This window comes from Hevea brasiliensis, chromosome 8, assembly GCF_030052815.1.
Source record: "Hevea brasiliensis isolate MT/VB/25A 57/8 chromosome 8, ASM3005281v1, whole genome shotgun sequence".
NCBI classification, from domain to species: domain Eukaryota; kingdom Viridiplantae; phylum Streptophyta; class Magnoliopsida; order Malpighiales; family Euphorbiaceae; genus Hevea; species Hevea brasiliensis.
The window spans coordinates 4,774,423-4,801,467 of record NC_079500.1 but is presented as its reverse complement, the minus strand read 5'-3'; the positions used below and the strand labels follow the sequence as shown (position 1 = coordinate 4,801,467).

The window sequence follows — 27,045 nt, the reverse complement described above, 5'->3', positions numbered from 1 at the left end:
ACTCAATTTTTCATATATTACATATGAATTGTCAAAATAATAACTACAATAATTATCAATCTAAATGTCAATTATTATACCATAGTTTTCAAATAAGTCCAAATTTATAAAATAAAATGTTGTGAAAAACCACACTTATACAAAATAAAGAACATAAAATTTAATAAGGTTTGGCATAAGCCTACTCCACCAACAAATTCACTATCAAGGAAAAAATAATTACAATCACTAATTATTTTTCTCACTCTCAAAATCGCTCAAACAAAAACTCATTGATTTCAATAAATCCCTCCACTATGTGAGCTCTTTATAATACATTCCATAAAATAGCTAACTAACTACACATATATATAGGTCACTAAAAAATTAATTATACTTTCTAATTCTAATTGGATTTGGATTCTAACATATAATAATATTTTAAAAATTTTAATGGAGTAAAAAACTGTTTTAATAAGGTTATATAAAAAAATTAGATATAATGTATATATGAAATTAAAAAAAAAAAATACCCCAGTTATCATAGGGTAGATCCGCCCTTGATGTAAATTTATTCCAAGGAAATGTAACTATCAGAAAAAGAAAATGACAAAAAAAAACCCACAAGGCACTAATGTTATTTTTCTATTTTTTCTTCTTTTTATTTATGATAATGAATTGATTGTCAGGATTTTCCTTTTTAAAGGCTATTGGATTTCATTTGAAATCTGCTAGTCATAGGCCATAGCAATTCTTGGTTGTATGATATCTTTCCATTTTAGATGGTTATTTATTAAATAATTTTTCTTTTTTTTTTCTTTTTAATAGACCAATTAGAAAAGACTCACCATTTTGTCAATTGTCACCTTCCAAAATATATACAAACTGCAATTGTTCTTTGGTGTCAACATTTCACCTTTACCAAAATAAAAACCTACTGCGTCTTCATCTTCTTCTTCACCACCAACAGATCCTTCAAAATCATGGACAATAATAACCGTGACATGTTCTTGACACTCGAAACCTCTCTTCTCGTGCTTATCGTTAGTTATTTGCCTTTCAAAGAAGCAGTAAGGACAAGCATCCTTTCTAAACAATGGCGCAATGTTTGGTGTGAGACGACAAACTTAGAGTTTCATGAGAAATTCTTTGTTAATCTTGAAAAAACTGATAAGAACCAGAGGATTCAAAGGAGTTCCTTCTTTGATTTTGTTAGGAAGTTCCTTGCATGCTACCCAGGCTATTCAAAATTTTGCAATGTCTTGCTCAAAACCAAATGGTTTCCTTATAGATGTGCAAAACTTTGTCATTTTTGCCATCTCAAGAAATGTGAGGGAGTTGGAACTTCTCTGATCCTACATGGAGAGAAGAAGATGATCCTGAGAAACATCCAGCAGTTGTTGAATTGCCTTTCCAGGTTTATCAACATGTGGGTCTTGAGTCATTGAAGTTGTTTTCATGCAATTTTGATGTGTCTAGGTTCAAAAATTTTACAGTCCTAAAGGGGGTTTCTTTAGGTTGGATAGAGATAAATTTGGCTTCTATCAAGACTTTGTTGTTGAGTTGTCCTTTGCTAAAGAGTTTGGGTTTAAAAAAGTGTTGGAACATCGATCACTTGGAGATTTGTTTGCCAAACTGGAGGCTGAAGAATCTATACATTGATAAGTGCAATTTCATTCAAGATTTCTTCTGGATTGAGGGACCAAACTTACAATTCTTGAAGTACTCAGGCAAAGTTGGCCGCTTTCACATGTATAATCAGCGTGAAATTGTGGAGGCTAATCTTAACTTTGGAATGGAGCCTGAATTTGGTGAAATTGGTTTACTTCTTTATGATTTCTTGCAAGAGTTTCTTGCTGTTAAAGTTTTAACTGTGTGTAGTGTTCTCCTTCAGGTATTTTTTTTTTCTCATGAAATAACTTGTGTGCATCTCTACTGCTCATGTTGAGACAGCTTAATTTATATATAATAATATTTTATTATTATTTGTCTTTCAATCCCTAATTGCTTCCTTCTCTTTATGTAGATCTTATTTACTCACACATCATATCGTTCATTCGTAGATTTAATAATGTAGATCAATCACTCACTTAAGATTGTTCATTACACGAGTATTATGATTATTTATTGTATATACATTTCGATTATAATTTATATTTGAAAAGCATTATATTCGAATCTTAGTTGTATTCATTCATGTATTATATCTATTATATCGTAAATTTAGAAAATAAAATGAATCTCCTTTTATTATCTAATACTTCATTTAATTGTATTTATATTTATCTAATTACAATTATATTAGCGCAGCCTCGATTACTTATTTATATTGAAAAATTGCAAAGCTCTGATTATTCTTTTCATAACTTTATTAAATATTGATAAGAAAATTTGAGATTTCAAAGTTTAATAGATTGGTATTTGTAGAAAGAGATGATTCTCATTGATTTCAATTAATCTGTACATGGGTATATATATACAATTGATTCCTATAATTGTGTTCTACTAATTAGGAAGAAATCCTAAATAAGAAATCCTAAATAGGAATACAGAATACAAAATATACAGAGAAATAATATAGTGATTGACTTTCCATAACACTCCCCCTCAAGTTGAAGCATAGATGTTAATCATGCCCAACTTGTTATAAATGTAGTCAATTCTAGCTCCATTCAGAGCTTTTGTGAAAATATCTCCTAACTGCTCTCCAGTTTTGATGTGTCCTGTTAAGATGATCTGTTGTTGAATCTTTTCACGAATAAAGTGACAATCAATCTCAATATATTTGGTCCGCTCATGAAACACTAGATTAGAAGCAATATGAAGAGCAGCTTGATTATCACACCACAATTTCGCAGGCAGGGAGGTCTTAAAACCTGTCTCATCTAGTAATTGAAGTATCCACATTACCTCACATACTGATTGTGCCATGGCTCTGTATTCGGATTCAGCACTAGATCGAGAAACTACACTCTGCTTCTTGCTTTTCCAAGACACCAAATTTCCTCTAATAAAAACACAATATCCAGTAGTTGACCTCCTGTCAACCTTAGATCCAGCCCAGTCGGCATCTGAAAAACATTCAACATTCAAATGCCCATAATTACCATATAGCAAACCTCTTCCTGGAGTGCCCTTCAGATAACACAAGATTTGTTCCAAGGCTTCCCAATGAGCAACAGTTGGGGAAGACATAAACTGACTTACCACACTAACAGCATAAGCAATGTCAGGACGAGTGACTGTAAGGTAGTTCAATTTTCCTACCAATCTCCTGTATCTCTCTGGATCTTCAAACAACTCACTATCCCCTGCTAACAATTGTAAAGTTGGAGTCATTGGTGCGCTACAAGGCTTAGCACCTAATTTTCCTGTCTCTGTCAATAGATCGAGGACATATTTTCTTTGAGACAAGAAAATACCCTTCTTACTTCTCATAACTTCGATACCCAAGAAATACTTTAACAATCCCAAGTCTTTGGTCTGAAATTGAGTTTGGAGGAAGGTTTTAAGAGATGAAATACCTGCAGAGTCACTCCCAGTGATGACAATGTCATCCACATAGACTACTAAGAGAATTAGACCAGCCTCAGATTGCCTATAAAATACTAAGTGATCACACTTACTCTTTTGCATACCAAATTCCTGTACTGCTTCACTGAATCTCCCAAACCATACCCTAGGACTTTGTTTCAAGCCATAAAGAGACTTTCGAAGCCTACAAACTTTACCCAACTCCCCCTAAGCAACCACCTGGGTTTGTTGCTCAGGAGAAAAAGTATCAGAGTAATCAACCCCATATGTCTGAGCATATCCTTTTGCTACAAGGCGTGCTTTTAACCTAGCCACAGAACCATCAGGATTTACCTTTACTGTATATACCCATTTGCAACCAATAGCTTTCTTACCAGTGGGCAAAGGCAATAGTTCCCATGTACCATTAGCATCTAAAGCCTCCATTTCCTCTTTCATAGCATCACACCAGCCAGGATGAGACAGTGCCTCATCAACAGTATTAGGGATAGGAACAGAGTCTAAAGAAGTAACAAAACACCGAGAACAAGAAGACAATTGATTATAAGAAACAAAAGAAGAGATAGGGTAAGTACATGAACGTTTACCTTTACGAAGAGCAATGGGTAAGTCTAGATCAGAATCATGATCAGTATGAGGTACAGGATCTCCCAACGAAGTAGCTGGTGGAGGATCTGAGTCAGGAATCTCCAATCTCCTGGAATAAACATGAACAACGGGAGGTCGAGTAGGTCTAGAGACAGAAGGAACAGGCTGTGGGAGAGGACTAGACATTGGTTGGACAGTATATATTAAGAGATCATCCTCCTCCCCCTGACTCTCATACACAGATGATGGAGGAAAAAATGGAGTGGACTCAAAAAATGTGACATCTGCAGAAACAAGATAACGATTAAGAGTAGGAGAGAAACAACGGTACCCTTTTTGGAGCCGGGAGTACCCAAGGAAGACACATTTGAGAGATTTTGGATCCAATTTAGTAACCTGTGGACGAACATCACGCACAAAATAGGTACAACCAAAAATACGGGGTTCAATAGGGAACAAAGATTTTGTAGGAAACAAAGTAGTATAAGGAATATCCCCATTAAGAACAGAAGACGGCATACGATTGATCAAAAAACATGCCGTAGAAACTGCATCCGCCCAAAAGTGTTTAGGTACTTTCATCTGAAAAAGAAGAGCATGAGTTACCTCAAGAAGATGACAATTTTTTCTTTCGGCCACGCCATTTTGGGATGGGGTATCCACACAGGAAGACTGATGAAGAATGCCATTTTGTGTCATATAAGGCTGAAATTGTGCTGAAAAGTATTCTTTGGCATTGTCACTTCTTAATATGCGCACAGAAATATTAAATTGAGTTTTGATTTCATTACAAAAAGCACAAAAGATAGAAAACAACTCAGAACGATTCTTCATTAAATATAACCAGGTAACACGAGAGTAATCATCAACAAAAGTAACAAAATAACGAAATCCAGTTTTAGATGTAATAGAACAAGGACCCCAAACATCATAATGAACTAACTCAAAAGGAGATGAAGCCTGTTTATTGACTCTAGACACGTAAGGCAAACGATGATGTTTTACAACCGACACGACTCACATTCTAAATCGATAAAGAAATTAAGGACACGGCTTCTTCATGTTATACAAATAAGTATGACCCAATATACAATTAGATTAAAAAGTTGTTAAGTTATTGTAGAAAACAAGCGACCGCGGTACATGATTTTCCAGAATGTAAAGACCACCTGACTCGCGTCCTCTACCAATAATCTGCTTCGTCGTAAGATCCTGAAACAAACACTGATCAGGAAAAAAGGAAACAGAACAATTTAAGGTACGAGTAAGTTTACTAACAGAAAGTAGATTAAAAGAGAATTTTGGTAGACACAAAACAGAAGACAAAGAAATTGACGAAGTCGGGTTCGCAGCCTGCAACCCATGACACAAGAAGTAGAACCATCTAAAGTAACATGAGAGGAAGTGAGATTAGAAGCGGATAGAAGACTAGAATTACTGTCATGTGATGCGTCGCACTGGAATCAATAACCCATTTGGATGAAGAAGACACAAGGAATGTAGTGGATTTACCTGACTCAGCGATCACAGTGACAGGGGAACTGGTAGGCTTTAGAGATGCCTGATACTGGGAAAATTGTGCAAAATCCTCTGCAGATACCAAAATAGTTTTCTCTGAGGAAGATATCGCAGAATTCTCACGCCATATTTGCCATCTGTGATCGCTGATTTTTTTCAAGTTGCGGACAATTATATTTTGTATGGCGCTCATGGCAATAATAACAAATGACTCCTCTTGAGTCTGATTAGAACTAGCCTCTCCATTACTGATTATACATTTGCTGTAATTCCTCCTCTACTTCCTCTTCTATTACTCGTTGTCCATTTGGATTACGCTAATAAGAGCACTCTTGGCGGTGTGAAGATTGAGTACTCTGCACGAAGGACCCGTGTGAACGTTTCATGCAAAGAGGAAATCTCGAATCGAGAGGATCTGAGATTTAGCAGTCTCATACTCTGAAGGAAGGCCTACAAGAAAACTCATAACAGCCAATTGCTCCCGTTGGGCCTGCTGAACTTTCACATCAGGACTAATAAGCAACAATACATTAAGTTCCTCATATACCGGTTTAAAATCTATAAAATAAGCCGTGAGAGACTTATCCTCTTTCTCAGCACGGTAGAATGCCTTACAAACATCATAAATACGGGAGATATTCCCTTTACCAGAATACAGAAAATCTAAGTAATCCATCAATTCCTTAACAAATTCACAGTGATTAATTAAACTAATTACCTCACTATGAATCGAGTTCCGAAGCTGCAAAAACAACCGAGCATCCTCCCTTAGTCAAGTTTGTCGTGTATCATCAGTGGGTGGATCTTTAGTAAGGTGATCATCCTTGTCAATGCTACGCAAATAGACCCTAACAGTCATCACCGGAATCACATCAGAAATAACATTCTTATTGTCTGCCATTTGTTGAGACAAAGAAAACTAACCGAAACGCTAATCCAAAGTGCTTATAGCAGCAAAATAATCCAAAATCACAAATCAAGCAAATATCAAAATAGGATCTGAGAACCAAACCTCAGAAGTCCTTTAATGGTTATACTGGATCAGGCAACAGCACACAGTGGTGGAATGAGGGGGTTGAGACAACGCCGGCGATGTTGATCGGGGTTGAAACGGCCGGTCGGCGGCCAAGGTCTCTCCTGAGCTGGGTAGTGAGAACAAATAGGCACCCTAGATTGATGACCTGCTCTGATACCATGTAGAAAGAGATTATTCTCATTGATTTCAATTAATCTATACATGGGTATATATATACAATTGATTCCTATAATTGTGTTCTACTAATTAGGAAGAAATCCTAAATAAAAAATCCTAAATAGGAATACAGAATACAAAATATACAGAGAAATAATATAGTGATTGACTTTCCATAACATAGTGATTGACTTTCCATAACAGTATTACAGTTTAGATTGAGAAAATGTTATCATACTAGAATCATAAAAAAAATTTTATTCATGTGTTATGTTCATTTTAAAATAAATTTAGAAGGTGAATTGTGTTATACCATCTAATAGTTCAGTTAATAATATTTGAACATTGCACACACCATTTGAATTGGAAATTGGAATTGTGTCATAGTTTTTGGAACTCAAAATTTTTTGCGGTGGTGCTGATGGTTCCCCTAGGAGAAGAACCATTTAATTTGCAAGCTTCACTTAATGTCCGTCATCTGATTCTTAAAACTGCAATGCACGCCTATGAATTTTATGGGATCAGGTTCATGTTCAGGAGTTGTCCAAAACTTGAGATCCTTACTTTTGACATAGGCCCTGCAAAAATTTTCCCTGTGAGTACTTACAAATTTGTCTTCTCTTGCAAAAGGTGATGATTGCTAGATAAATATATGCAGTTGGGTTGGGTTAGTTCTTGACCTTGATTAATGCCCAGCTTTGTTTGCCCCTTATATATTGTTAAGGTTAGCATCTCCTATCTATTATGGACATCAAGTGATGGTCTTTGAGAGCTTCTCATATAGAATTCGTATGTGTTCATTGGTCCTCTTAGAGATAGCGAGTATCATTTGAAAATTATCATGTAAAATGTGCTTATGTGATTGTTGAATATGCTATGAGTTAAGAGAGTCTATTTATTTGTTTTTTATTTAATGAAAATATAATGGGTTAAGTAATAATTAGAATACCATACAATAAGAGTTAATGTGCTTGTTCTCTTATAAATAATGAATAATATATAAAAATATAATTATCTATACAATAAGAGTTAAGAAATCTTGCTTGCTTGCATTTTTTTGTTTAATAGACTCAATGCATGAGTAACAACTAGTGTATCGTACAATGGGAGAGTCTGGAAGGTAACACTTTTCTCTTTCTCATTATAAAGATGATAAGAAACCTCATTCTGCACAAAAATATAAAGAGATATAGCAAAATGTAATAATTAATGCTAAATATTTAATATATTTAGAGTGTTGTATCATCTTGTGTTTTTGGTTTGTTGATTGCAGGATTATGAACCTCCCTTTGAATTAAATCCTCATGAATTTTGGTCAAGGAACGCAAAAATTGATCATTGTATCCATAGAAGCCTGAAGGTGGTGAACGTCAAGGGATTTAAAGGCACAATGAATGAACTGTATGTCCTGAGATACATAATCAACTGCGGTCGCAAACTAAGGAAACTGAATCTCTTTATCGCCAACAAAGAAGATGACAATGGACAAAACAGGAAGAGTTATATGGCAAAAGCTCGCCTTGTTAAGAAGTTTCAAAGCTCCTCAAGGAAACTGCAGCTATTGGTCTTCTAAATTAGTCTGTTTCTATATATGATGATTCTATTATGAGTTTGGTAAAAATTATTATGTGAAACTATTCAGCAGTGATGAACTATATATGTGTTAGAACTAAAAACCATTTCTCTCAAGTTAAGAGGGATTATCTCATCTACCCATCAGAGAATTTATCCTTCAGGTAACTATTCTCTACCGTTTCAGCTTTAGGTTTCAAGTAAATTGCTGTAGTGCATCATTGTTTGGTGTTTCCCTAATTGATTTGTATAATTCACCAATCTTCTAGTATTTGTGAACTTCGGAGACACTAGAGGTTTTGCATATGATTGGTTAGAGACCTCAGTCCTCCACAGCAGGAAATCTTTAAAGAGATAATAGTAGGGATCGGTGATGCGCGTTAGAGGAAAATTATGAAGAAAGGGGAGAAATGTAAAGAAGAAGAGCAACACAAAGAGAAGAAGAATAAGATCTAGAGGGAAGAAAGACAGTTATTCATTGCAACACAAGTATTACCCTTTGTTTGGATCTTAACTTGTCAGGATAAATGAAGAGAAATTAAAGAGAGGAAATGAAGAGAAAAGAAAAGAAAGTAAATTTAATTTACTCTATGTTATTTGGATAGGGTTTAAAATAAGGGAGAAATATAATTTCTACTATAGGAGAAATAACTATTATACTCTCATTTTTTTTTTCTTATGTTTATATTGTAGAATGATATTTACGTATTTTATCCATCATTTCTCTCTATTTCTCCCTATTTTCCATCAATTGGGGAGAAATATTTTGAGTTAAAATTTCTCTTCAATTCTCCTCCTTTCTCTTCCTTTCTCTTCAATTCTCCTTTCTATTGTTGTCCAAACAAAGGAATTTAAAGAAATCAAATTTCTTTCCTTTTCTCTTCTCTTCATTTCCGTCTTTGTATAGATTAGTTAACGTCAATTTCACAAATAAACAAATTAATTTATAAACTGAATTTTCATATATTACTTATGAATTGTCAAAATAATAATTACAATAATTATTAATCTAAATGCCAATTATTATATAATAAATACAATAGTTTTCAAATAACTCTAAATTTATAATGTATAATAATATTTAAAAATTTTAATGGAGTAAAAAAATCATTTTAATAAGGTTATATAAAAAAATTAAACATAATGTATATATGAAATTTAGAAAAAAAAAATTACCCCGCTTATCATGGGATAGAACTGCCTTTGATATATATTTTATTGCAAAGAATGGTAGTTTTCTTTTTTTTTTTCTTCTTATTATTTATGGCAAAGAATTTATTGTCAGGATTTTTCTTATTAAAGGCTATTGGATTTCATTTGTAATCCGCTAGCCATATGCCATAGCAATTTTTTGTTGTATGATATCTTTTCATTTTAGACAATTATTTATTAAATAATTTTTCTATTTTTTTTTCTTTTTCTTTTTAATAGACCAATTAGAAAAGACTCATGATTTTACCAATTGTCACCTTCCAAAATACTTACAAACTACAACTGTTCTCTGGCATCAACATTTCACATTTACAAAAATAAAAAACCTACAGCATCTCCATTTTCTTCTCGCCACCAAGAGAGACAACAATAACCGTGACATGTTCTCAATGCTCACAAGCTCTCTTCTCGTGCTTATAAGCAGTTATTTGCTTTTCAAAGAAGCAATAAAGACAAGCATCTTTTCTAAGCAATGGCGTAAAGTTTGATTTGAGACTACAAATTTAGAGTTTCATGAGACATTCTTTATTGATCTTGAAAAAACTGATGAAAATCAGAAGATTCAAAGGAGTTTCTTCTTTGATTTTGTCAGGAAGTTCCTTGCATGCTAACCACAAAGAGCTATTCAGAAATTTGCAATGTCTTGTTCAAAACTAGAGAATTTCCTTGCAGATGTACAAAACTTTGTTATTTCTGCCGTCTCAAGAAATTTAAGGGAGTTGTAACTTGACTTCTCTGATCCTACATGGAGAGAAGAAGATATCCTTAGAGACATCTAGCTATTGTTGAATTGCCTTTCCAAGTTTATCAACATGTGGGTCTTGAGTCATCGAAGTTGTTTTCATGCGGATCTTGGGTTTAAAAAAGTGCTGGAACATTGATAACTTGGAGATTTGTTTACCAAACTTGAGGCTAAAGAATCTGTCTATTGATAAGTGCAATTTCATTCAAGATTTATTCTGGATTGAGGGACCAAATTCGCATTTCTTGAAGTACTCAGGTAAAGCTGGCCATGTATAATCAGCGTGAGATGGTAGAGGCTGATCTTAACTTTGGAATGGAGCCTGAATTTGGGTTTCAAATGCCATTTCACTGAATATTTGGAATGAATGAGAAGTGTGTATATTTGGAATGCATGATAACTCTTCCTTCGTTTGTGTTCACTGAATGTGTTAATTTTTCATGTTCACTCAGAGTTTTAATAAACATAAGAATTACATCAGTAAAATGTTCTAGTAGAGATTAGAAGCTCACAATCAGCTCACGAAACACAGACAGGATCATTGGAAAAAGTTCGTGGCTTGATTTTCAAGATGGCTAGGCCTGAATCTCATTTAAAGCAACTCTTCAAATGTCCCTTTGATAATGTAATGAAAATGCAAGTATTTTGCTTTTATCATCATCTTCAGTGAATCCCACCCAAATCTGCAGAAGTCTTGAGCTCACTTTCTACCATTTCTGTGATGACATACTGAAATCAGAACCAGAATTAGCACAGCATACTAGACAACCCATTAAAATCCCTTTTATTGCATTTCACTGAAAGAGCAAGCAAGTTGCCGTTTTCCTATGTAGCACGGAAAAGAAAACGCGGACACGGAGAAACGCGGAAACGGACACTGGGAAACGGCATTTTCAAAAATATAGGAAACAGAAATGTGAGGGAAACGCGTAAATATAAAAAATATAGGGATATATTTATAAATAAATAACATATATATATATATAACAAATTTAAATATTAAAAAAAATAATGAAATTAATTATTTAATTAAATTATTTATATATTTATAATTATAAATAATTGAAACAATAAATATATAGAATAATAAAATTAATATTAAAATACTAAAAATAAAAGGTTGGATGTTTTAATATAGTGAAAATTGAAAAAAAAAATAATGATTAAAAAAAATTTCAAATAGGAGATTCGGGCAAGGAGCAGAGCCATGAAAAAGGTGCAGCGCCGTCGGGGAAGGGAGGCTGATTGGCAGAGCAGCATCGGATAGGGAAGGCAGAGACCAGTCACCTCCCATCGCCGGCACGCTGCCGCACAAGTACTCCTCCTCCTTCTCCTCTTCTTCTTCTTCTTCTTCTTTTTTCTTTGCTTTCTCCTTTCTTCCTAGAGGTGTGACTTTTTTTGTTTTTTTTTTTAAAGAAACGCGTGTCCGGCTGAGGAAACGCGTTTCCAATTTCAAGGAATTACGGAAATGGCCCGAAGACGTTTCCTCGCCGTGTCCGACTGTTTCCGGTGAGGAAACGTTTCCGGAGAGGAAACGTTTCCGGAACGGGGAAACGCTCCCGCCTCCAGTTTCCATGCATCGTAGCCGTTTTCAAAACCTGAAAGAAGCTATATAAGAAATTATGATTCAGAAGGAAGGGAATATGATTCTTTCAGAATTCCATTTGTTAAGCAAATACCAAAATCAGAACCAGAATACCATTCTGACAAGAAACAGGACATTGACTCGAGAATCATTCAAATGATCCTGCAATACCAAATTTCAAAATAAGTTACATGATTTGCGATACAGAATTCTTTCTGTGAAGACTATTAGGTATTACAGAAGTAATACCTGATTGTTAGAATGATGCAGATGTCTTATTACAGGAGATATGGGAAAATGATAGGCAAATAATCTCCTTTACCTCATCCAAGAACTGGAGTCCCAGGCGCCACAGTATGCAAGATTTGAAGAGAACTGACGCTTTGGATACCCTGAATATGGATTTCAGATTCTTGAACTTGAATTCAGAGATGCAAACGTGGGATACAAATCTATGCCCAATTTTCTAGACCGTCAAGTTCCCACTCTGGAATTGGCTGTGTCAGATTCACACATATGAATGCTCAGCTAGGTTTGGAGGTAAACAGCCTTCTGGAAATGACACTCTGCAATTTGATATCTCTAAATATCGAAGGGAAGTGAGATTTTGCATCTGACTGGGTAGAGACCTCAAATTTTCACAGAACATAATTTTCAAAGAGACAAGCTTGGGGTTGGGCAATCCCATTTCTGGAAACAACTCAAATTGATCACAGCAGCATATCTGTAAACTTTGGAGACACTGGAGGTCTTGCATATGATTGGTTAGAGATCTCAGTCTTCCACAGTAGGAAATCTTTAAAGAGATAAGAGTAGGGATGGGCAATTCCCTCTCTGGAAACGACTCTAGTTCAAGACAGTTGTCTATTCTTAGTTGTGTGAGATGAGAAAGCCCATAATAAAGGGAGTTTAATGATTGTGTCGTCCAGTAGTCAACTGCAAGAATCTTAAGGGAATCAGGAAGCCGACCATTTGGAGAGAACCTGAGAGAAGGGGGGCATCCGATGTAATACAATTCCTCAAGATGAGACATCTTTCCTCCGATAATTCCCTCAGGCAGGAATGCCAAAGAACGGCATATTTCGATATTGACAGTTATCAAACTGTCTGGCAAACCCCTTGCTGGGAAGGAGACTAAACTTGCACATGAGTGAATGCTCAAATATTGGAGAGATTTGAGGTTGCTCAGACCACTTGGCAACTCCTCCAAATAACGACACTGAGAAATATTCAAACTTTCAAGATTGCAAGGCAAAAGCCCTTCCTCTCCATTTACTAATGACACAAGCTGATTACATTGGTGAATTTTCAAATCCTTTAGACTAGTGAGATAGTCTGAATTGGTTTCATCAGCCCACAAGTATCTCAGTTCACCACAATTCCTAATCTCCAACACTTGAAGTGCCCCCAGTGTCTTTATTTTGGCTTCATCTAATCTCACGAGTCCTGACATACCTGCAATTTCCAAGGTAGTGAGAGAGGTGGCATAAGACACATTCCTGAGAACTGCCTCTTGACTTCCAATAATAGATAGTGTTATAAGAGACTGAAGCCCTTCTGGTAAATCAACTAACTGTGGACAATTCAGCACATGTAGTTCTTTCAAGGAAGGCAGCCCTTTTGGTAAATCAACTAACCGCGGGCAACCAAAAATACTAAGTTCTTCCAGGGAGGGAAGAGAGGTGGGCAATTTTCCAACCAACTTGGGACAATATCGTATTCGAAACTCACGTAGCTTAGGAAATTTTGCCACAGAATCTTCACCCAAACCATTAGACCAAGACCACAACTCCCAATGATCCATATAACTAATCTCTATAGTCTCCAAACAAGGAAAACATGAATCATCCACGTAAAACTCAACACCCACTTCTTTCACTGCAGTCAGACGTTCTATGGTCAGCCTTTTCAGTAAGTGCAGTCGTCCAAGCGGTGGCAATAATGTGATTTGAGGACAAGTGCTCAGCTCCACCTGCACCATGCTAGTGAATGAGGCATCTCCTAGCCACAATGGGAATTGCCTTCCCCCAAATGATCTAATTGAAAGGCTTGATAGACTTTGATGTGGCCGAAGTGAGTTGAGAACTTGCTCTTCATCACTCGAGTTTCTGAAAACAGAGGAAAATTCATTAGTCCATTGCAAGACTAATTCAGTGACACCAAGTTTATGCTTCAAATTGGCAGAATCTGCATCTCCAATATCTACCACATTCTCTAAACTTGTAATGTGAAGCTGCCCTTGTAGATTAGAAAGTTTCTTCAATTCTGTTATCCTTCTGTTGCATTTCCCCACGATAAACTTAGGCAACATACAGAGACCAGTCAAATTACCGATATGTGGTGGCATCTCTTGCAAACTTGATGTGCCAGTAATATCAAGATACCGCAAGTTGAGTAAATTACAGATGCCTCTAGGTAACTCAATAAGCTCAACACAATGACGCAACATCAATGTTTGTAAGTTGAAGAGTTTATCCACTGAGTTAGGCAATCTTTTGATTGGAGTATATGACAAGTCAAGGTATCGCAAATGCTTCAAAGCACCAATAGAATCCGGTAACACTTGAAAATCATAAGAAGTTAGGGACAGTGCCCTTAAGCATTGTAACTTTGGCACCAAATCATGCACCACCTTACTAGATAAGTAAGTGTAATTCAATGACAAAAATGTTCGCAAACTTTTCATTTCATAAAAGCTTTGCAAACTTTGGAAAGTATTTCTGTCATGAAGAATGAATGATAAATGTCGAATCTTTGTATATGATTTTGCACTCTCCAACTTATCAACCATATGCAAACATGTTTCTCTACTAACAAAGCGAGCTAAATCAATAATTAGATCATGCATTATATAGTATGATTTATTATCATTAGATTGTTGGAAAAACGATCTTGATAATAAATCATCAAAATATTGATGACCCAAACCTTCTGTCTCCTCCATTTTCTTTGGGTCATATAAGAAACCCTCAGCCATCCATAACAAAACTAACTCATTCCTATCAAACTCACGATCCTTTGGCAAAATTGCACAATAACCGAAGCAACGTTTCAAATGGGGAGGGAGATGAAGATAACTCAACCTTAAGGCTGGAAGAATATTGCTCTTTTCGTCAGGTAAATCCCATATCTCACTTTTCAACACTTCCTTCCACGCATTAGGATTTCGTTTACCTCTTAAGAGCCCTCCAAGAGCTTTTGCTGCCAAAGGTAATCCTCCACATCTTTTCACAATCTCTTCACCCATTTCTTTTAACTCGAAGTGCTCGTCAAAACTTCTTGTTCCCAAAGCATGTTGGGCAAACACATACAAGCACTCATTGTATGATAGCTCCTTGAGAGGATAAGCTGGAGTAGTGCCCATCATCAATGAAACCTCCTGACTCCGAGTTGTGACAATGATTCTGCTTTTAGGTGCCCCCGCTTCAAAAGGACCCCGAAACAGAGTCCATTCCTCATAGTTCTCGGTCCAGACGTCATCCAGGACAACTAAAAATTTTTGTCCAACCAGCCTCTGCTTTAATTTCAACTGGATTGAATTCAAATCCTTATCATCAGCACGATCATCCAATTGAAGAAAAATTGTTTTGGTGATCCTGAAGACATCGAAATCTTCGCCAATAGAAACCCAAAATTTCAAATCAAAATCCAAAGCGGGATCATTGTAGATGAGCTGAGCTAGAGTTGTCTTGCCAACGCCCCCCATCCCAGTTATGGGAATCACAGAGACCTCTGCATCACTTGCTTCAGCATCAAACAATTTTAGCATCGCCTTCTTATCTTCCTCCCTACCATAAATCTTTGCTTCATTCACCAAAGAGGTTGAAGGTGGTCTTTCTCTCACAAGGCTGACCCTCCTTCCCATGGACTCTCCTAAACGTAGGTCATCTTTTTGTTTTATGATCGCATCTAATCTGGCACTAGCTTTCCCTATCTTGGAGACCATCTTGGAATTGAACTTAACAGTATCCAGATTCAACCCATCACGTATAACAGAAAAGAATTTTTGCACCTTATTTGAACGAACAAGTTTGGGTTCTAACATGCATCGCTGAACCTTCGTGTCAAGTTCATCAACGATGTCCTCTAGATCATACGCCAAGTCTCTGAGGTCGCTTAACCACAACTCTACCAACCGATTTGCCATCTGCTTCTCCTCTGCATCATCAAGCACGGCGTGAATTCTCTTGAGCATATTCTCCCACCTGTTGAGTTGATTCAAGACATGCCCCTGGCCGACATATTTCCCGAAGTCAATGAAGTTCAACTTGTCGAGGATACTCTGGAAGCAAGCAGAGAGGATACTGCCTCCAACAGTAGTCGCGATTTCCATTTCAAAGAATCAGTTGTATGAGAGAAAAACTTATGAGATCAAAATTGGCGAGAAAGATTTTGCAGACACAGTGTGCATCAAAGCTCAGAAGTCAAGAAAAATACAACTTCTTGACTAATTGAGGTAGGACTACGGTATCTTCCATGCCCCTCATATACGCTAGAGCAATGAGATTATGCCAGCTTGTCCCCAGGCCGGCTGTGTCTACCTTTGAAGGAAAGAGAAAATTGCTATATTGAGTGTCTCTCCTTTCCTGCTCTTTACAAGAGCTCTGCAATCTTAACTCTGCAAGACTGGTATTGGCTAGTCATGACCTGAATGGAAATCAAATTGATTCAATTTAAAACTGTGATCAATCAAAATTAAATTGAATTAAACCGTTCCATTTGATTTAGAGGAAAATTAGTTACTTTTATTTTGTTTAAAAAAAATAATTTTATTTAAAATCTTAATTAATTTAAATCGGACAGAGATCAAATTAAAATTAATTTTTTCGACCTTATTTCGAGCTCAATATAGTGCAGAGAAAGCGACTCTTTCCACCCTGAATTTTTATAATTTGCTTTATATGATAATTTATTATATTTTTATTAAAAAATAATTTATTTTTAAATATTTATGCTTTTAAATTTTATAATTTAATAAAAAAATATAAATATATTATTAAAATTATATTTAAAATTTATATTTCTATTTTTTAATAAATAAATTTATATTACATAATATTAAATTAAAATTATAAAAAAAAAATTCATGCTAGAAAATTCACCTCACCTCACCTCACCTCACCTCACTTCCCAATGATGAGTCCTCACCCCGATCCCAACTCAACCCCGGCCTCAAGCTCCTGTAACGTAAGAACAGAATGAATATTTAAAAAAAAAAAAAAAAAAAACCTTCCCATGTTCTTTGATTTTGCTTGTAACTGTAATTTTTTTTTTAATCTGTAATTTAAAAATCAGTCTTATTTCTTTTTTTATTGTAATTTATAATTTTTTAATAGTATTTTTTTATTTTACATATAAAGAGACAAGGATATTATTATTCATAATTTATTTTTTGTGTTCTCACTCTCCCTTAAATTTGGATAGAGTAAGTTGCTTGTTTTAATTTGTTTATGTGAAGGTGAGGTTGCGATTCTCCATAGCAGATGTGAGAGCTGAGAGTAGGGGTCAGATTAGGAAAAATTAAATAATAAAATTAATATATGCATAATAATTTTATTATAATTATCTATTATAATAAATTTTATATATATCTCATCACAATTAATATTATTATTTAATTATTATATATATGATTATTTCACTAAATAAAATTTCAAATCAGGGGTATAGACTCAAAAGTTTTTTAAATTAAAATTTTATTTATAAATTTTAGCTTTGTTTTGTTAAAAAAAGAAATTAGTGTTAATCCCTTCAACATTTTTAAAATTAAAATTTTACATAAAGATTTTATTATATTTTTTAAGAATAAAACTATTGTTTACCCTTCAAATATTTATACTTTTTTTTTTTCAAATTTTACATATTTATGTAATTTTTATTCATATTTTTATATTATATAATTATAATATTTTATATTTTTATTTTAGTTCATATATTTTATCAAAATATCAATTAATTTTTTTTTTAATATTTACTTTTAACTCTTAAAAATAAATCTCTAATCTCACCAGAAGGCCCAGAAGTGGAGGCGAGCTAATGGTTTAATCGACTTTTAAAGCAAAATTTAAGGTTATTAGACTTCTAAAAAAAAAAAAAATTTGGACGTATTGCAGCTTTGCCTTCATATATCTCAAAAATTTCTGGGTTATAGATTTTTTTTTTTTAATTTTGAACTTTTTCTATTATAAATATAAATAAAATTTGATTCCAAGTTAAATATCTTACGTGCTGCTAGAGAAAATTTTGGAGACTATATTTTTTTATATATTTTCTTTATTATCAGCATGAAATTTCAAAGAATTACATGATTGTTTCTCCTTAATTAAAGCATGTAATTGATATTATATTAAATGGTAATATAACAAACTATATTATTTATAACTAACTATTTAGAATTTAGAATGTTAATTAACAAATCTTATTAAAATTAACAATGATATTTATTTATGACTTTTAAATATTGATGTACAACGAATTTCAGATAGAGTTGGATGTCGAAAAATGATTTACATAATATATCTTAATTAATTTAAAATTATATATAATCTAATCATCTTATTTGTCATTTATCAGGCAAAATATTGTTGGGGAGGAATTCTTTACAAACGCGTCTAGTGCTGCATACTTTTCAAGCGCTCTAACGTCTCCCTTATATTAATGAAGAAACTGTGGAAAAAAAAGCCATAGCCAGTCACCACCACAAAACCAACTACTAAAATCCCCAAGATTAGATTAGGCAACCGTCACCTGCCCTTAATTGCCTTCTTTAACACAATCTTAAGCGCCAAATAAAACTCATGAAAAATAAAGAACCATGTCACCTCTCACATGGGTTTTACGCTGTAATTTGTTTTGAGTTTTTAAATAATTATTTTATATGGAAATTGACTGAATTAGCAAGCCCAAGAAGAGCATTGTATGGTTGTTGTGTTGTGAGTCTGAGGTCTTTTGGATTGAAAAATGTTAGTTGAGTTATTTTACAGGTTGGGTAGATCTTAGGTACAGGAGAAACTCTGTCAGATTTTCGGCATAAACCTAGGGTGTATTAGACTCTTTAGTTTTTTGTTTTGAGTTAATATTGATAAATTTCTTGAATAATTATTTAGATTATCTGAGTCAACATTCTTCATCTTCTCAGCCACTCCAGTGATATTTGAATAATCGATGAGTAGATATTAATTTTATTTATAATTTCAATATTATTATTATATATTCAAAGCATGCTCATGTATTCACTTGTAAATTTATATATATATATGCAGTTAAATGCTAGGCACGCCCTTGTGTTGTATATTTTATTGATTAAATTATTGTGGATATCGTCTTAAGATAATTTGGAGCTGTGTGTGTGTTGGCGTGCGTGTGGTGTAGGTGTAGATATGGATATGGGTATGATGAGTAGTCACAACTAGAGTTTGACTTACTAGGACTCGATCCTTATATGTGAATAAGTCGGGGTGAGCACAACTTTGAGTTGATCTCGTTAACCACCACACTTAGATTATTAAGAGAAAGTCCGGTTTGAGTTGACCTCGCTGGCAGGCATTGGAATTAAGAAAGCTATATAGGGAATCAGCTCCTATATGTATATATGTTGATGTGGCATATGGTGTGTGAGTGCTTCAAATTATCTTTTATGCGAATATTGTTTGAATTGTTTGAAATTATGTATGTATATTGCATTTCATATATAGGACTGCATTAGGTTTAGATAGCTATAGAAATTATATTTAAAATCAATATCTTACTCTATAAGTCGAACGCTCACCCCTGTTTAATTATTTTTTCTCAAGGTGACAGGTAGATTTGTTGAAAATAACCTGCCTTCTTTCTCATAGGTTTACCAGAAAAGCTTGATTGTATTTTTATTATCCTTATTTCAAATTCTAGAGCTCCATATGTACTAGTAGTGTAATATTCTTATCTAAGGTTGTTATAACTAAATTTATTGAAGTTGTAAACTTATTTATGTGAATCTGCTTGGATGCGTGAGATAAGCATTTCTTTGGATGAGGGAGCTGAGCTCCCATTTGGTTATTTATTTGCTTTGAGGATTATGAGGGTGAGCTGAGCTCCTCATATTGTTATTTTATTGATTTACAGGTCGGGCGAGTTAAGATTCCCCATTGGGTAGTCTAATTTATGGCCAGATTTCATCCGTTTATTTTCTTAAAATTGGACTGCATTTATGGGCTTTATGTTTGGGCTAGAAATAGTTAAGCTTACTACAAACTTTGATAGCCTTATGCTGACTAAGTCCTAGTGCCAGTCTAACCCGAAATTCAGGTCATGACAAAGTTGGTTTTAGAATTATGATTCAAAATCCTAATGGGATTTGGAAAGAGATCTTTTCCTAATTTGAGTGGGAGAAATATTCCTCAATAAGATGGAGAAATATTTCCTATAATGAGTAGAACTCTTATTTTAGTGTTATTCCTAAATTAAGTGGGACTCCTAATCAGATAAGGATTGAGGAAATTAATACTATAAATAGGAGAATGATGGAAAAGGTTATTTGGCTTTTGCCCATTGAAGAGAGTGGCTTTTGCCCATTGAAGAGGAAGTCACCCATTGTAGCCCATAGAGTGAAGCTGTCACCCATTGTAGAGAGGAGCTTTGCCAATTACTGAGGATTTGGCTTTGCCCATTGATGAGGGGCACTTGCCCATTGTAGTGGAGAGAGACTTAGCCTAAAGTGGAGTAAGGACATAGAATTCAAGAGGAAGGGATTCTTGTCCATTGGTGAGAGGGCTCTCGCCCATATAGTTGAAGACACCCTTTGTGGTGTAGTGTTGTAATAGTATATATATTGGGTTATGTCTAAAGGAGACTGAAAGAGACTAACTAATATATTTACTATGAGCAGTTATGTAATGTGGGTCTCTTAGGTGTAATTGGGTTGATGGGTAGTATAGTTTGATCTTGTAATTGATGATTTATTGTTGATGATAGTGAATGATGACATGCCCGTGGATGTAGCCCTATGTTGAGAGGGTGAACCACATAAATATTGGTGTTTTATGTGTTTGTTTTATTTTTTTACAGTTTACACGCTTCCGCGATGCACAACAAATTGGTATCAGAGTATGAAGATGATCTCGGTGAGTTTGGTTGAAGGTGGAGCTGTTGCGACATGTAGAAGATCGCACATGCAATAATGGTAGTAGTGGAGAGTTGAAATTGAGGTGGAGCTCTTGATGCAAAATCAAGATAGTTGATGACGTGAAGATTTTTTGAAGAATAAAGCAAGTTACAACCAAGATGAAGATTGAAAAATTGATGATTTGAAGGGTTCAAGCTCAAGCATAGAGATTTGATGACACCCAAGAATTTAAGGTATGCAATGGTTGATGGATTTTGAGTCAAAGTAGAGATTGTTAGAATTATGATTCAAAATCCTAATGGGATTTGGAAGCCTTGAAAGGTTTAGAAAATTTGTTCTAGGATTGGTGAGACATCATTTGACTACCTTATAACCAATAACTCCCTCTAAACACTCAAATCTCTAAAGGACTAGTTGGGTGGCTTTTTGGCTAAGAAGATATAGGCAAGGGATAGACACTTCAAAACTTTGCACCTCTTAGGAAACTTTCAATCCACAAACCCAACTAAAGGTAAGTCAAATCACTCTCATAGGCAACTTTTCAATACTCAAGGGATTTGGCAAAAGATTTTAATGCATGATGCATGATTCCTAAAAATGAGCAATGCATTAACTAAATGGAGGAAATCTATTTGTGTGCAATGTGTACAATTTCTAAGTGATGTATAATGTGTGTGTAAATGTGTTATGTATATGTATGTATGGATGTATATGTAAAATATTTACAATATATGTAAATGGAATGGGATGAGATGTTCCTATACTCAATATGTGCAAAATGTAGCAAAAATCAAAATGCACACCCCCAAACTCAAAATTGGACATTATCCTCAATGTCTCAAGCAGGGCAGCATTAAAACTCAAAGCAAAGAAGAATATCCAGGAATTGTTAAATTTAAGAGCAAAAAGAAAGAGTTACCTGGTATAGAGCAGATGAGAATTCAAGAGATAATGGTAATGCATAAGAAGCTGCACAGGTTATGCAGATTTGGCTTTGCTCATTGATGAAGGGCATTTGCCCATTGTAGTGGAGAGAGGCTTCGGCCTAAAGTTGAGTAAGGATATAGAATTCAAGGGGAAGGGATTCTTGTCCATTGGTGAGAGGGCTCTTGCCCATATAGTTGAAGACACCCTTTGTGGTGTAATGTTATAATAGTAAATATACTGGGTTATGTCTAGAGGAGACTGAAAGAGACTAACTAATATATTTACTATGAGCAGTTATGTAATGTGAGTCTCTTGGGTGTAATTGGATTGATGAGTAGTATAGTTTGAGCTTGTAATTGATGATTCATTATTGATGGTAATGGATGATGGCTTGCCCGTGGATGTAATCCTATATTGAGAGGGTGAACCACGTAAATATTGGTGTTTTGTGTGTTTGTTTTATTTCTTTATAATTTACACGCTTCCGCGATGCACAACAGTTGGTATCAAAGCCTAGGCTCTAAATTCAAGAGAAAGTGTGTGCTTAGAGTTGTCACAAGCAGAGTATAGGATTTTGTTTTGTCTTCATCTATAATTCTTTATTTTTATATTCTACGTTTTTTCTTGGGTAGTGTAAGAGTACTCCAGTTTGGCGTTTTGGTTTTTGTAGAATACATGGTAATGTGAATTGAGCTAGCAGACGTGTTTAGGTATGCCATGGGGATACTTACTCCAAGAAATATTATGTTTCTGTCAGAATGGGGCTAAGAGGCGTGTCTATCCAATGTAAGGCATAAGTACTTAAAGGTGAGTTATGGCAGTATATCCGCCCTAAGTGGGGGTATGGGTACCACTGCTGGCAATTGTTAATGAACAGACCAGTCAGGTCAAGCTTATGTTACTAGTAGAGTGTTCTATCAGGACACGATTTTTCCACATAAGTTATATAAAAGTGAATGGGGGTAGAGATGATAGTCTGTTGGGACGTATCGCCGTAACCTACATAATACTCTTCTTATCTGTTCTGTAAACTGCAGATTATCGTACTATCATGGGATTATTATATAGAGTTGCGTGCATCTCCTGGTGTTCCATGATGAGGGTAGTTAAAGACAACCTTTATTTTGACACAGTTATGCTAGGACAGAGTTTTATCTCTGTTGAGGAGTTTAGAACTCCTAATAGGGGTTTAAACCCTTAAGCTAAAGTATCAAAGATCACATTTGGGTGGTAACTAAAGTCAAAGACTTGGTTCCCTAACATATGAAAATAGCTAAAAAAAGGCCTTTTATTGCATAATTTAGAGGAGATTTCTTAACTTTTCTGGATATTTTAGAAGATGGGTTTTGATTATTTTGTGGTTTTGGAGGTAGGTTTTCTTGAATCTTGATAGGTAAACAAGCAAAAGCAATAAAAAAAGGCAGTGAGATTGACGCATTTTGAGATGATAAAGGACCCTTGCCACAAGCAAAGAGCAAAAGCTTGAAATTGGCAAGCCAAGCTCTAAAAAATGCTGTCATCCCACCAAGATGGATAGTAGAGAGATGTAGAGGAAGGTACAGAAAGAGACACACAACTGGGAGTAATTAAAGAAATCTTGTTTTTCCTTTTGGGAATTTCTTGGCAATTGCATAGCAATAGAATAAAGATGCAAATACTATGAGCCATACCTTCAAGACCTTGCTAATCTCATCCTCCATTGATTCTTGCAACCAATAGCTATTTGGGCTTTATTGATTTTGTGTGTTCTTGATGTTGTTTGAGAGGTGGCTACCATTGATAATTATATAAATTTAAAGATTTAATGTGAAGCCGTGTTTTGATAATTGTTGATGTTTTACCTTTCAGTTTAATATCAGTTAAATGTTAAAAAAAAATTTTTTTTAATTTTCTTTTTAAGCTAATTAAGTTTAAATAAAAATTTTGAAATCAATTTAAATAAAAAACTAAAAATAAATTAAATAAATATATAAGTGAAATTAAACATAAATTAAGCCATTTATATCATTTTCAGGAAAAAGTTGTTATTCTCCTTGTTATGATCTTTGTGAGTTTCCAATGCCCTAGTTGTTTTGATGTAGTTTTTCTCCTTTTCTCTTTTTTATTTCTTTATTAAAAAAATGAATTTTATTATTAAAATATGAAATAACATATTTAAGTTGTATAATTTTTTAAATATAATAAATACAATAATTGAAAATATTAAATTATATGAAATTTTTATACAAAATATAATATTGATTAATGCCACTTGTAATTATGTCTCATCAATATAAAAATATAATTCTTCAATTCTTAAGTGAATTTAATTGACTCTACATGTTACTTTATTTATTCTGAAGTAATTATTAATATGATATGAAGGGTAATTGATCTTTAAAAACAATAATAATAATTGATATTTATTGCTCCTCTTATTTCCTTTTCAAATGTTTCATATAATAAGCTTGTGTTTATTTTATGAAAAAATATTTTTTAAAAAAATATTATTCATATTTTTTAGCACTTAAGATATTTAAAAAAATAAATAAAAAAATATTTTTTAATTAAAAAATTAATATTTTTAAAAGAGAAAATTATTTTTTATTTTTTTTAAATTTTGATAATAAAATATTTATATAATAGAAAATATTTTTATAAAAAAATTTTTTAAAAAATATATTTTATATATAAATTTTTTTTTTACGAAACAAGCGAAACATAAATTAATGAATTTTAATTACTAATATTAAAATCATAATAGCAACTGCTAGAGACGCCAAAAAAAAAAAAAAAAAAAGGTCCAATGCAGCGCAGTAGATTGCAATTGCCTGCGACAAGACCAAACGCAAGCAAATGTAGCTGAAATATATGTATAACCCATGCTATTTTAATAAATTAATTTAATTTTCATTTTTTTAAAATATATAAATTAAGTATTTATTTTAAAATAATCCTTTATTTTAATATGATATATTTACTTTATGGATATATATATTTTTTAATTTATTCATTTAAAGTAAAGTTTTTAAATTTGACTTGAATTAGCACAAATAATTAAAGATTTAAGGTTTAATCGAGTTTGAATTGAAGTTTAATCGATATATTATTAAATAAATATAAATATATATTATATAATTAATAATAATGCATTAATCTACTCTTGCAATTCTATAACTTTCATCAATTATTTCTTATAATTTAATTAGTATTTCAATAATAAAATATATTATAATTAACATATTATGCATATCTTAACTCTATATAATTAGTATATATATATATATATATAAAAGCTGTCCCAGGCAAGAAAGCTGAAGAGAGTTTTTATAGTTTTGTGCTTTTAAGATGAAAAAAAAAATATTTAGTTCATTTACTTTAATAAAATTAATTATTTTTATTTTTATTTTAAAAATATGTTAATTAATTTTTATATTATTATTTCATTTACTTTTTAGTTCTCTCTATCTAACTTAAATTAATTTTTCTATTAGTCAGCGTTGAGGTTCCAGAAGGGGCCTTCTAGGCATCTATTGGGTTACACTAGTATTGCTTGATTTTGTTGGCGAGATCTTCTCTGCACTTGCTTCCTAGGCTGCTGATGTTGCTCGGCATTGCGGGAGTGCCGGCGAGTCTGCTTCTCTTCTGTCCATGTTGCTTTCCACGGGTCAGATCCATCCTAGCTCTAGGACTTCATATGTTTAGGCTGCGGACCTAGTTGTATGAGCTAGTAGAGCTCTAGACGGTTTGGGAATATAGGAGCCCATCTTCGTTATTAGGCCTTGGGTCTTGGATTCGTATTGTTTTCCTCGAATGCAACCTGTCTTTGCTTTTAGGTAAAAAGAAAAAAATTCCCTGAGGATGATGCAAACAAGCAAACTCCAAATTTCCCATCGATCTAATATTGGATTGATTTGAGGGTTTGGAGGAGCATGACAGGTGTGCCTCTTTTATATTTTGCTTTGGAAAATTTGGGTGCCCGCAATTTATTATTGTTTGAACAGTAGGATATATAGATCTGCTGTGGATGTCTGTTGTACTGCTAGGGTACTATTTGACGAGTTGAGGAATAATGCCACTTCAAGTTCTGTTGCTTTTCCTAGACCTGGGCAGCAGTAGGTTGCACCTCCTACTGGTTTTTTCAAACTGAACTTGGATGCATTAGTTGTCAAAGAGGTTGGTAAGTGTGGCCTTGTAGCCGTTCTTCGTGATTCATCTGGCGCGATTCTAATTGCTGTTGGTCTAAGTCTTTCTTCTGTATTTGAAGTTCAAATGGCTGAGAATCTTGCTGTGTTAATGGGTGTTTCAGCTGCAGCAGAGCAGGGCTTTATGGTACTTGAGGTGGAGATAGATTCCCAGCTTTTGGCCTCGTGGTTGTAGGCGGATGAGCAGCTTGATACTCTTGGCTTGGTAGCTTTATTGCGTTTCCAGCATGTTTCAGTTCGCTAGCTCCCCGTATAGTTGCAACAAAGATAGCTCAAGCTATGGCTGCTCATTCTCTTTCTTTTCAGTCTGTTGTTTTGTTTGAAGAGGCTTTTCCTTTGTCTGTTGTTGAACTTGGTTTTGCTGATTTTTAACATCTAATGAATTCCATTTCCAATAAAAAAAAATCTATTATAAATATAAATAAAATTTAATTCCAAATTAAATCTCTTACAAGCTGCCAGAGAAACTTTTCAAATTATATTTACTTATATATTTTCTTTATTGTCAATAAGAAATTTCAAAGAACATGATTAATTGTTTCTGCTTAATTAGAGCATCTAATTGTAACTAACAATTTTAATTTACAAATTTCACTAAAACTGACAATAATCTTTTTCTAGCCCAAGAACAAAAGAGAGGGCTCCTAAGAGAGAGAGAGGCATCAAACATGAAATATATAAAATATTTTATAATTTTTAAATATTAATATAGAATTAGTCTCTTAATTAATTGAATGTCTTAAAAAATATCTGCTTAATAGATCCAATTAATTTAAAATTAAAATCTTTTGGAAATTAAAACTCAATTTTTTATTATACTCTAATATATATATATATATATATATATATACCTGATAAGTGGTTTAGATATAGTATTTAGTTTAACTAATTTTGTTAGGTTTTAACAAT

General features: G+C 33.7%; 2 protein-coding genes across 12 annotated transcripts; one reads left to right on the top strand and one right to left on the bottom strand.

The window, feature by feature from the left end:
* Positions 1-962: 962 nt before the first annotated feature.
* LOC110668013 (putative F-box protein At3g29830) lies at positions 963-8,384 on the top strand. Its single transcript, XM_058150602.1, has 3 exons — positions 963-1,396; positions 1,459-1,873; positions 8,085-8,384. The coding sequence occupies exons 1-3, from the start codon at positions 963-965 to the stop codon at positions 8,382-8,384; spliced, it is 1,149 nt and encodes a 382-aa protein (XP_058006585.1).
* A 2,334-nt stretch (positions 8,385-10,718) lies between these two features.
* Positions 10,719-16,556, bottom strand: LOC110667986 (putative disease resistance RPP13-like protein 1). 11 transcript variants are annotated; one of them, XM_058151016.1, is made up of 3 exons: positions 12,172-16,556; positions 11,936-12,084; positions 10,719-11,066 (listed from the first exon to the last, which is right to left on the bottom strand). In XM_058151016.1, the coding sequence occupies exon 1, from the start codon at positions 16,253-16,255 to the stop codon at positions 12,431-12,433; it is 3,825 nt and encodes a 1,274-aa protein (XP_058006999.1). In that variant the 5' UTR covers positions 16,256-16,556; the 3' UTR covers positions 10,719-11,066; positions 11,936-12,084; positions 12,172-12,430. The 11 variants fall into 11 exon arrangements, with proteins under 11 accessions (XP_058006999.1, XP_021684695.2, XP_021684696.2 ...); XM_021829003.2 differs by having other exon boundaries at positions 10,719-11,935; positions 12,017-12,084; XM_021829004.2 differs by having other exon boundaries at positions 10,719-11,945; positions 12,037-12,084.
* Positions 16,557-27,045: the final 10,489 nt, after the last annotated feature.

Coding starts and splice junctions, on each gene's coding strand:
- LOC110668013 (XM_058150602.1), top strand. CDS start 963: ATGGACAATAATAACCGTGACATGTTCTTGACACTCGAAACCTCTCTT. Junction 1,397..1,458: donor TTGTTGAATTGCCTTTCCAG/GTTTATCAACAT, acceptor TGATGTGTCTAG/GTTCAAAAATTTTACAGTCC. Junction 1,874..8,084: donor TGTGTAGTGTTCTCCTTCAG/GTATTTTTTTTT, acceptor TGTTGATTGCAG/GATTATGAACCTCCCTTTGA.
- LOC110667986 (XM_021829001.2), bottom strand. CDS start 16,255: ATGGAAATCGCGACTACTGTTGGAGGCAGTATCCTCTCTGCTTGCTTC.